Below are 10890 nucleotides of genomic sequence, written 5' to 3' on the forward strand. Positions count from 1 at the left end.
TGATTGATTAGTAGCGTGACCAGAGGGTTTAGGGATTTTGATTACCGTTTGTAATTTCCTTTTTGATGTATTATTTTCTTGTTTTCTCATCTCGATTAATGTCCATTATATTTATAGCCGTTGGGATTTTTAACCGTGTGTCCGTGTTGTATACAGTTTTTATAATTAACTACATAAATTTCCTCTCTTTTTTGATAATTTATTAATTAACTGCATAAATTTTAAACTTTTTACAAAATTGACCATAAATTTCAAAACCCATTCGAAATCAATTGACAACATATATCAGTAACGAGAGCCAACTTAATACCAAAGGTTTCTGAATCAATGGTAAGCAGCTACTCATTGCACCACTATAATAAACACTAAAACGCTTTCTTCATTCTCGTACTCATCTTTGGTAAGAGAGACGAAGGACACACACATACCATGCACAACACTTCCTTCTGCAAAACCAAGACAAAAGCCATTCCACTTTAAATATCTGATCTCGGTTAGTAAAATCATCATCAACTTCACCAGTAATCTCCACAAGAGCATGAACCATCCCTAAAATGGTGAAACCTATTATTATCCCTCAGAATAATCACTCTCCCTGTGATTTTCGCCATACACTTGATGGCACTATGACAATCCTCACACACACGCAGGTTCTTTATCACACGGATCGGTTTCCCTTGAGGCACACGCATTATCCCATACGCCACAGCTAGTCTCTCACTATGGTACCTAACCATACGCTCCTTCTCTTCTTCCTCTACATCATGAAGAACCACGCTCGTCTTCGAAACATACCCTGCTTTCTTCATCCTCAAATCAAGATCCTCCATAAACGCATAGATCTCGTCTCTCTCGGCGTGGAACTCATCCCCAACGGAGAATGTATGTGTCTTGTTCTGTATCTCAATCCAACTGTACCCTGTAGCTTTCTTGACTCCTTTGTCACGCATTCTCACTCGCAACTTACTTACATCTCCCCATCGACCTAAAGAAGCGTAGAGATTGGAGAGAAGGACGTACATTCCGGAGTTTTCAGGCTCCATTGCAAAAATCTTGTCTGCAGCTATCTCAGCTAGCTCAGTGTTTCCATGGACTCTGCTTGCACCAAGTAAAGTTCCCCATATTGCACCGTCTGGCTCAAAGGGCATTTCTTTCATTAGACTGTGAGCTTCTTCTAAAAGCCCGGCTCGACCAAGAAGATCTACCATACAAGCGTAGTGCTGTGAGTTTGGTATTACACCATACTCTTGAGTCATCGTGTTGAAATATTCCCTGCCTTTCTCTACAAGTCCCGTGTGGCTGCACGCAGATAATACCGCAACCATGGTGGCATCATCTGGCTTCAGTCCTTGTCTTTTCATCGACTCAAAGAACCTTAAAGCCTCTTCTCCGAACCCATGTCTTGAATAACCTGAAATCATTGTGTTCCAAGAGACGATGTCTCTCCCAGTCATCTCCTCAAACAAGTCATTGGCGTCTTCTATGCTTCCACACTTGCAATACATCAACAAAAGCGCGTTTCCAACAAAGCACCCACTCTCATATCCACCTTTAACCAATCTCCCGTGCAGTTGCTTCCCGAGCTCAAGAGCAACAACGTCTGCACACGTGCTTAGAGCAGATGAGAACGAAGACCGGTTCAACCTCCCGCCTTCTCTCTCCATCTGTACAAACAACCGCAGAGCTTCATGTCCATGTCCGCATTGAGAATACCCTGCAATCATAGCAGCCCAAGAGACCGGATCTCTCTTAGGCATTTTGTCAAAAAGGTTCTTAGCTTCAGAAACATCTCCGCACTGAGCATATCCAGTTATCATCGTGTTCCATGTGCTAACATTGCGAAAAGGCATAACATCAAACAGCTCCTTAGCCATCTCCATCCTCTCTCCCTGCACATATCCTGCAATCATAGCGTTCCATGACACTTCGTTCCTCTCAGGCATCTTGTCAAACAACTCTCTCGCTTCTTCCACCATTTTGTTTTGTACATATCCCGAAACCATTGCTGTCCATGTAAAAACATCTTTAACCAGAGACTCGTCAAACAGCTTCCTCGACTCATCAATCTTCCCGTTCTGTGCATAACCAGTGATGATCGTGTTCCATGAAACAACATCTCTCACACTCATACCATCAAAAAACTTTCTTCCCTCAACAATCTTCTTCTTCTTGACAAACCCACCAAGCAAGCAGTTCCATGAAACCAAAGCCCAATTCTCCCTCGACTCAAACAAAACACAAGCTTCCTCCATCCTCCCGTTCTGAACATACGCAGAGAGCAAAGCGTTCCAAGACACTTCGTTCTTCTCAGGCATCCTATCAAAGACCCTCCTCGCCTCATCAACACACCCGTTCTGAGCGTATCCAGACAACAACGTGTTCCAGGAACAAACATCTCTCTCCGACATCCTCTCAAACAGTTCCCTCGCTTTCCCAAGGTTCCTGTTCCGCACATACCCTTTGATCATCACGTTCCATGAAACTAAATCTCTCTCAGGCATTTCGTCGAACATCTTCCTGGCGGTTTCGAACTCTCCGTTTCTCAAGTAGCCAGAGATCATTGCGTTGTAAGAAACGGAGCTCCACCTGGGCATGCGCTCGAAGACACGAAGCGCTTCGTTGCAGCGTCCGTTGCGCATGTAGCTGCTTATAGCAACGTTCCATTGTTTTATATCCTCGTCTCCTCCAGATTTGCTCTGCGGTTTCTGGAGTTGGGTTTGAGTTCTCTTCGTTGAGGAGTGAAAAGTCGCTTCCTTTGCTGCGTTGAATCTGGGTTTGAGTACATTGAAGGATGTACGCTGATTCTGAGCACAAAGCTCTTCTAATCGTTTTGTTCCCGCGCATCGCATCTGGTCTTGACAGAGAAGAGGCTGTGTAACTTAACTTACTGATTCTAAAAAAATAAAAAAATTGAAACTCTGTGTTTGCAACCGGAGAACCGGACCTTTCGGTTCCAAGGTTCGCGGAGAAGCTGCTTTCTTAGTTGCCGTATAACTTGATCATTGCCGGTGGAGCAACTTAATGGGCTTTTAGTCACTAACGGGTGACATGGACATGCGTCGTTCGAACAATAATGTTGTAGAAAGGATTCCGTAAAGAAAATCAGTGGTATATAATAAGACTAGGGTCGGCCCGCCCTACGGGCGGGATGTGAATCTTAAAACAATTTCAACAATTAAGTAAACATATAATATAAATTTTTATCATATAAAATATACATATTAGTTAAATTTTGTACATGTCATTGTAATTGAATATTTTTAGTTCACATTGAAAAATTTGTGATTGAGTTTAAATTTCTATAACAAAATGCAAATGATTTTAAAATCATGCGGAAAATATCTTTTTAATATGTATATATATATATCGTTTAGATTAAATACATAATATATAAATATAATTAAATATTTAAATATAATATCTTTGATATATATATATATTGCTTACAGTAAACTAAATATTAATTTTCAAACAACACTTAGGAAATACTAAAACGATTTTACTTTTGAATTTTTATTTATATATATTTCTTTCTATCAGAATTTGCGAATGAATTATTTTTTAAACCTAACAATATTATGGATGTACTAATTAGTTACTTTGTTTTCTAAAATTGTTACTTTTATAATTATGTCAAAATAATTTCTGTTGTATTGATTATATTTTGTGAGGTATGTACCACTTGCGTTGATTTATTTGATATGTATTTGTTTTAAAAGTATTGATCAATACAAATACATAATATTCTTTTATTTTTCGTGTTGTATTTTGACATACTAAGCATATTTGGTGGAACAGAAGACTATCATTATTGTTGTTTTGCGTGCTTGTCAAGTCAGTTACGGTGCGAATAATCCATAATCCGAGTATGAAAAATAGTTACCATCGTTATTGAGTAAACAAACTAATATTAATTCTTTTTTACTTGTTGTTTTAAAAGAGAATGTTTTGAGTAAAATAGGTTCATAAAATTATAACAATAAAGATCAGAACGATACTTCATTTTCAAGTCCACCAATAGACCAGCTCGCAAAAAATAAAAATTCTAGCCCTGTTATAAAATGACTAAAGTAAGTTTGTAATGGACAGATTTTGATATCAGAGTTCAAAAGTCGATGAATTTTCCTAGTGAAGCAACACTGTTGGGATTCTTTAGTATTTGAGTTCATCAAGTATACACCATACTGCGTGGCATTCTGAGAAAAGAAGTCTTGATCCAGCAATGCTATATCATACGTTAGAAACAACACATTAACCCTAGTACTGTAATAAGAAGATGTCTCCATTAATTTGAAAAAAAAGACATCTCCATTACTCTGTATAATCTTTTTCTTTTTTGTTTACTAAAATTTTGGAACAGCAAGAATTCCACCGAACAAAGTCGCACTGATAAACAAATTAAAGATCTTGTTACAAAAAAAAAAAAAAAAAAATTAAAGATCTATTTTGAAGTTATGACTTTGTTTACTAACTTCGTCGGTGTAACACAACGCATGATAAATAGAACACATAAGAAGTAAAGCATACTGATCTGTAGCTTTGCAGAATAAAAGTAAAAGATCTACACTTGCAATAGAAAAGATCAATAATAATCCAAATCTTGACAGAATTTTAACAGCTTTCAGAGAACAACAATTAGGGAGAAAAAAATCTTCGCAGAATCTTGGGTAGAGAGATCGATTGTAAGCAGCTAGATATTCTCAAGAATACCAAAGAACATCATGTTCTGGAGTGAACCTTTTGTCTCCCACAGCCCACCGTCCGTTACGCTCAAAGGACAAAGCACAACTGCCAGAAATAAAGACACAATATTATACAGTTCAACATAAAAAACTTGTTTTAAAAAAGCAGATCTCATTGACGAACAAAATGACCCTCAAAATTCTTAATGAAACTTCAGATAACTCAAAAAAATTGCTTGTAGAGTCTTTCCCAACCTCATCTGCTCAATTTGTAGATTAGACTCAGCATAGATACAATCACAAAGAGTCACCGTGATTCCGAACTCTCTGTAATCTAAGGAAAAGTAGATCTTAGTTATATGCAATGGAAGTAACATGATAATATTTTCATGATCTAAACACCAACCTCTTGATGACATGGCGGAGAGCTTAAAAAATTCCCAGATGCCTTAGCTGTGCGAAAGGAGAAGCAGTTAGAGATCAAAGAAAAAAATGTTCACATTTTTACATATAAGAAAAAGCTTAGAAACTGAGATAATACTGCTTATGCGTCCTAGATCTTCAAAGGATCCAACAGTGAGAATAAGTCTTATTGAAACTGAAGCAGCCATATACTTTGAACCAAGTGAAGAAACCCTTACTGCTCATCTAAAACACAAAGTCGAGTTTCTCAATCTAGGGTAACATGCAATCTAATTGAAACACGAAACACAATCATAATTTCAGTATATATTAAGAATACATCACATTGTGCTACACTAAGAGAAGAAGAAACTAACCGGTTAGAGGAGCGACGATGATTGACGGCGAAGAAGGAGATGGTGACTGCAAAACATGAACAATACAAAAAAAATCAACAAACGTATGCAAAATCAAGAGTACAGATGATGATGATGATCTACAGAAAGTAAAGTTACCTTTTATAGGGTTAGAGACACCGCCTTACAGATCAAAACAAAGCATTGAAGACTACATAGTGGGAGAGTGTATCAATGGGAGTTAACACAAACCCATAACTCGGACCGTTTCATATAGTAGGGAGAAGCAAAAACGTCAACTCGTCGCCGTTGACGCAGAAGAGAGACGATCTTTTTTTTCAGTTAAACAAAATTAGGATTGGAGCGCAGAACAATCTAACTGGGCCAAATATACCTTCTACTTTCAAGCCCAACCACACATACGAACGAAGCCCATGACAAAATAAGTTTAATGAAATGTTGCACTTTGCAAATAGGACACATGTCAATGCCAGTATCAACGAATTTGTGACCTGGAATCTGACGTGTCACCATGAGAGATACATCTTTCTTTTATAGATATAGATTCTGTTTATCTGCACAAAATAAACTATTGGATATAGAAACACATTGAAGAATACATTGAGTGATTCTTGTGTTGTAGTGATTCGTTTAGAATAAGGTTGTTTGTGTGATGAGAAAAGAAATAATTCACACAAGAAAAATACATTAATTGATCCCAAATTTGAGATATTCATAACAAGGTTTATAAAAAAAAAAAAAACTCATCTTTTACGTCTCTAATAAGCAAGCTCCTAGTAAGAGAGACTAAGAGATTCATCAGAAAGCAATTCAATTCAGAAAGAAAGAGTTTTAACGCAAAAGTGTTGAAGCATTCCAAAGTCACAGCTACACAAGATATATCATCAAAGCATACGAACCATTAACACTAGCTGTTTTCTCTTACCATTCCTACGAGGAAAGAACGTACAAACAAACTTCTAAACTGAAACATCAAAGTTGAACCAATTAGTCTTTGAATTTCTGCAAACAAATGTTTTCCCTAAAACAGACAAACATAACATTCTTTCTTCTCCACTATCCCTTGCTGATGATGAGTCTTCTACATTCCATCCGCTATCTTCTGGACCTCCTCAATTGCTGAAACTGCTATCTTCAACTTATCCGCAGCTTGCTTCACTTTCTTTTGCTGCAACCATTTGTCCATTCAAAACAACCAATTAATCATGTGATTGTCTCGGGATATGTTTATTTGTTTACTATTTTAGTTAAACTAATCATGAGACGGTAACTAATCAAATAATCATTCACTTCCCACTCAAAGCGAAACTACATTAAACTACAACCCATGTCGAAATATAGTTCCTAGTATCCTTTTGAAATCCCACGACATATAATGATGTCTAAACCAAACTGATGCAAAATGAGTACAGAAAGGTAAACCAATATCACTGTAAAAGCTAAGCGGGAGTAGTTAACTTACCAAGAGTGCTGCTTTTTTCTTGAACTCTTTTGGGTCTGCAGCTCCCTGCCCAGTAGTAGCTTCTGTTGCCTTCATCCATGAGAAAAAAATAACAAGTTTGATAAGTATACACAGTCGCATAAGCATGGTTATGCGTCATACAAACTACCATATAGTATTATATAGACTCATGATATATGAACAACTGATAACGACTAACCAAATGGACCAACCACTTGCATTTTTCACATTATAACGTTACACAGAAACCACCAATATTCAAGATAAAGATACCTCATTTACACACATTATAGACCAGATCCAACTAACATATTACTCTAGTGATTTTATTTCCATAATATGCAGAAGAAACAAGCATTCTCAACCATGAATATATATTTATAGAGAGACATTATGCTAAAATAATTTTGTGACATTTTTATCAAATAAAGAGATACTGTATATAATACCTTCCTCGTCCTGTTGGAAGTCCTCTGCTTGGCCACTTGCTCAGTTTTAGGTTTCCGTCCACGTTTCTTAGCTGGAGCCGCAGCCGCCACGTCATCTCTCTTTGGCCTCCCACGCTTCCTCGATCCAGTCACCGGAGACTCCGTCGCAGGCTGAGTGTTCGACCTCCTTGGCCTACCACGGCCGCTCTTCACAGCCGCAGACGCAGCCGGAACAGCAGCCGCTGCTGCCGTAGCGTTTCTTTTGGGGCGACCGCTTGGTTTCCTAGCCGAAACGGCGCCGTTTGGGTGGGAGTCGGATTTGGACTTGGGAGGACGACCACGGCCGCGTTTCTGGGAACCACTGGCTGCGGGTGAACCGTCGGTGGGAGCAGGAGCAGGAGCAAGAGCAGGAGCAGGATTGTTTTCATCCGCATCAGATCCGAGAGCCGCGGGAGAAGTGTCAGATCTCGCCATTAGGAATCTAGATTCGAATCAGGAAAGAACAAAAAAAGCGCGTGAGAAAACGAAACCCTAGAAAACGGAGACAGTAAGCTAAAAACAAATACAAGCTCGATTCCGTTAAAGCCTCAAAGAAATTTCAATGTTTTTCTAACCAAGAAGTCATAGCTAACGAACTTCCATTTCAGGGAAAAGCTAGGGTTTGCAATGCACGTACCTTAGTTCAGCTTACGAGATGAGGACGCTTGTGGAGGAGGTGGAGGACGAAGAGAGAAACTGCGAGGAGAACAAGAAACTTGGCTAAAAGGAGAAAGATAAGAGATGGTTACGCGGTTACAAGATGGTGAACCATGGCTAGAGCTTTTGGAGAGAGAGAGAGAGTAAAACAAACGGCCGTAGAGGTTCAGAATCCGTTGCGTCAAAACGATTGGGGTCCACTTCCGAGTCCTTTTTGTTTTCTATATCGACATTAGTTTTACATGAGTTTTTAATCTAAAAAATCACCAAAATTTATTAAAAGATTTCTCTGTTTTTATTTTAACTTCTGGTTCTATAAGTTTTTTAAATCAACAAAATAGATAAATTATAGCTTCTCAAACTTACTTTCTATATTAGTTATTTCAAACTCATCATCTATATCTTTTTATAAATTACAATTTCTATTTTTCTATATATTTAGATGAGAATAATAGTATTACTATATATTGTAACTATATAATTAAAAATATATATTTTATATATTTCTGAAAAGTTAATGAAAAACGAAGTACATTCATTGTAAACTAGGTGTTTTCCTGCACCATGTGCAGTAAATTTTCTTAAAAATATTTTCTAACAGATAAACATAAATTATATTTATATCTTTATTAATATTATAATTTTTTTTCTTATTAATATTTTAATATAAATTTGATTTAACTGAACATTAAAATTAAGATCAAAAAAATTTTGTTTATTTTGAAATATATTTAAGAATGTGCATGTATATATTTAAAATTATAATCTTAGGTAGATTTTTCTATCTATTTATTTTAATTAAATATATTACATAAATATGTAAAATTTCATAATTGTCAAAAATTAAAATTAAACTATATTTATAAAATCTGTAGATATATATATAAGAAACTAATGATTTTACGATTTAATTTTGATTTTATGATTTAATTTTTATAATTTTCTAAAAATATGTATATATTTTGAAATATTTTTAGTTTAAATGAAATTTCGAAATTTGAAATGTCATAATTGAATATATTTATTTTAATGATGATTTATGAGTTATTACCATATTTTTAAAAAGTCCAAAAATATAAATCGACAATAAATGTAATACATGAGTTATTACCATATTTAAAAAGTTTACCAAAAATATAAATTAACATTAAATATAATTTTCCATGTCATATTAATCTATAAGACATATCAATTTTAGTAGCCATGCCATATTACTTTTGTGAAAATGATTGTAGAAGGCATGTGGTAAAATCACTTCTCAAATATAATCTAGGGGATAAAAATTTTATAATTGTCAAAAATTAAAATTAAAAATATTTATAAAACTTGTAGATATATATAAGAAACTAATGATTTTACGATTTAATTTGATTTTATGATTTAATTTTTGTAATTTTCTAAAAATATGTATATATTTTTGAAATATTTTAATTTAAAATGATATTTCGAAATTTGAAATGTCATAATTGAATATATTTATTTAATGATAATTTATGAGTTATTACCATATTTTTAAAAAGTCCAAAAATATAAATCGAAAATAAATGTAATATATGAATTATTACCATATTTTAAAAAGTTTACCAAAAATATAAATTAACATTAAGTATAATTTTCCATGTCATATTAATCTATAAGACATGTCATCAATTTTAGTAGCCACGTCATATTATTTTTGTGAGAATGATTGTAGAGAAAACATGTGGCAAAATCACTTCTCAAATATAGTCTAGAGGATGGTTTAGTACTAAATGGTCTTGTGACTTCTTCTTACCTTCTCTATAAAAAGGTTATTTCTTTGGGACCAATTTCTTAAAGGGTTACCAAAACAAAATACTTCTTCTACAATTTTCCAAATTCAAATTGGAATGAAAAAGTGGTTAGAACTTAAAATGGTTTGAGCGAGTAGAGACCATTCAAACTTCCACCCTTTTTTTTTTTTGCAATAATTACCAACATTAAACAAAGCCTCTGACGTATGCAACTTTAATTTAATGACTTACTAGGATACAACCCGCGCTTTGAAAGCGCGGTATACTTGTTTGAAAATTTTATCAGTTCATGTATATGGACGTCTGTATTCAGTTCATATTTCATTTTTTTTTTTTAATTTTAGGTTTGGTCTCAATTTGGCTGTGGTTTTTGATTTTCTGGTTCAAAATCACATTTTAATCTTTTGGATAAAAATATAGTACAAATCAGGTAAATTTAAATATTTTATATAAAAGATAATAAGGTGATCCGCTTTGTAAGTAGTATTTTAAGATATTGATAATTTTAAAACTAAAATATCTATATAAGCTGTATTTTGGATTAAAGTAAACCGTAATGGGAAGTGGATAATAAGTCAACTTGTAGCAAATATGGCCACATAATTAGTTACAATCTTTAAAAACATTATTAATATACTGTAACATGTAACAAAAATCTGAAATTTCCAACTATATATAAAATAGAACTCATAACATAAACACGTTCAAGTGAAAACAAAAGACAACACAATATGAAACTGTAAAACAAAAGCTTGTTTGTTATCTCATCAAAGTGTCCCATCTTTCTTATCGGGACGGAGAGATTGGACAACCATTTAGATATTGAAAGGAGCAATAACCCTAACTCAATTTTGAATTATAAACATACATTACTCAAATCTGTATCACATGATTTCACCAACTAAAGGTGTTCAAGGTTTTTCTGTTGACATGATCAGAGTTCTCACATAGGAAATCACAGTTAGATCAGGAGAAGAGACAGAGACGAAGATAAAAAAACTTACCATATACATGATATTGGCATAGTTTTGTACGAAGCAGAGGCGAGAGAAACACAGAACATACGAAAAA

At 34.8% G+C, this 10890-nt stretch overlaps 2 protein-coding genes across 2 annotated transcripts; both read right to left on the bottom strand.

Moving 5' to 3' along the window:
• Nucleotides 1-245: 245 nt before the first annotated feature.
• LOC108812071 (pentatricopeptide repeat-containing protein At4g02750) lies at nucleotides 246-2999 on the bottom strand. Its single transcript, XM_018584225.2, has one exon. It carries the CDS (start codon nucleotides 2847-2849, stop codon nucleotides 516-518), a length of 2334 nt encoding a protein of 777 aa, XP_018439727.2. The 5' UTR covers nucleotides 2850-2999; the 3' UTR covers nucleotides 246-515.
• Nucleotides 3000-6275: 3276 nt separating this feature from the next.
• On the bottom strand, nucleotides 6276-8088 carry LOC108812079 (putative DNA-binding protein At1g48610). The gene is made up of 4 exons (XM_018584237.2): nucleotides 8028-8088; nucleotides 7373-7832; nucleotides 6924-6992; nucleotides 6276-6629 (listed from the first exon to the last, which is right to left on the bottom strand). Exons 2-4 carry the CDS (start codon nucleotides 7823-7825, stop codon nucleotides 6543-6545), a joined length of 609 nt encoding a protein of 202 aa, XP_018439739.2. The 5' UTR covers nucleotides 7826-7832; nucleotides 8028-8088; the 3' UTR covers nucleotides 6276-6542.
• Between the last annotated feature and the right edge of the window lie 2802 nt (nucleotides 8089-10890).

The sequence above is a fragment of the Raphanus sativus genome, chromosome 1, assembly GCF_000801105.2.
Source record: "Raphanus sativus cultivar WK10039 chromosome 1, ASM80110v3, whole genome shotgun sequence".
In the NCBI taxonomy this organism is placed as follows: Eukaryota; Viridiplantae; Streptophyta; class Magnoliopsida; order Brassicales; family Brassicaceae; genus Raphanus; species Raphanus sativus.

What these genes read in the sequence shown, in the direction of transcription:
- LOC108812071 (XM_018584225.2), bottom strand. Translation starts at nt 2,849, where the DNA reads ATGCGATGCGCGGGAACAAAACGATTAGAAGAGCTTTGTGCTCAGAAT.
- LOC108812079 (XM_018584237.2), bottom strand. Translation starts at nt 7,825, where the DNA reads ATGGCGAGATCTGACACTTCTCCCGCGGCTCTCGGATCTGATGCGGAT. An exon ending in CTTCCAACAGGACGAGGAAG is followed by an intron (nt 6,993 to 7,372) that starts GTATTATATACA and finishes TCATGGATGAAG; the next exon opens with GCAACAGAAGCTACTACTGG. An exon ending in AGAAAAAAGCAGCACTCTTG is followed by an intron (nt 6,630 to 6,923) that starts GTAAGTTAACTA and finishes AAATGGTTGCAG; the next exon opens with CAAAAGAAAGTGAAGCAAGC.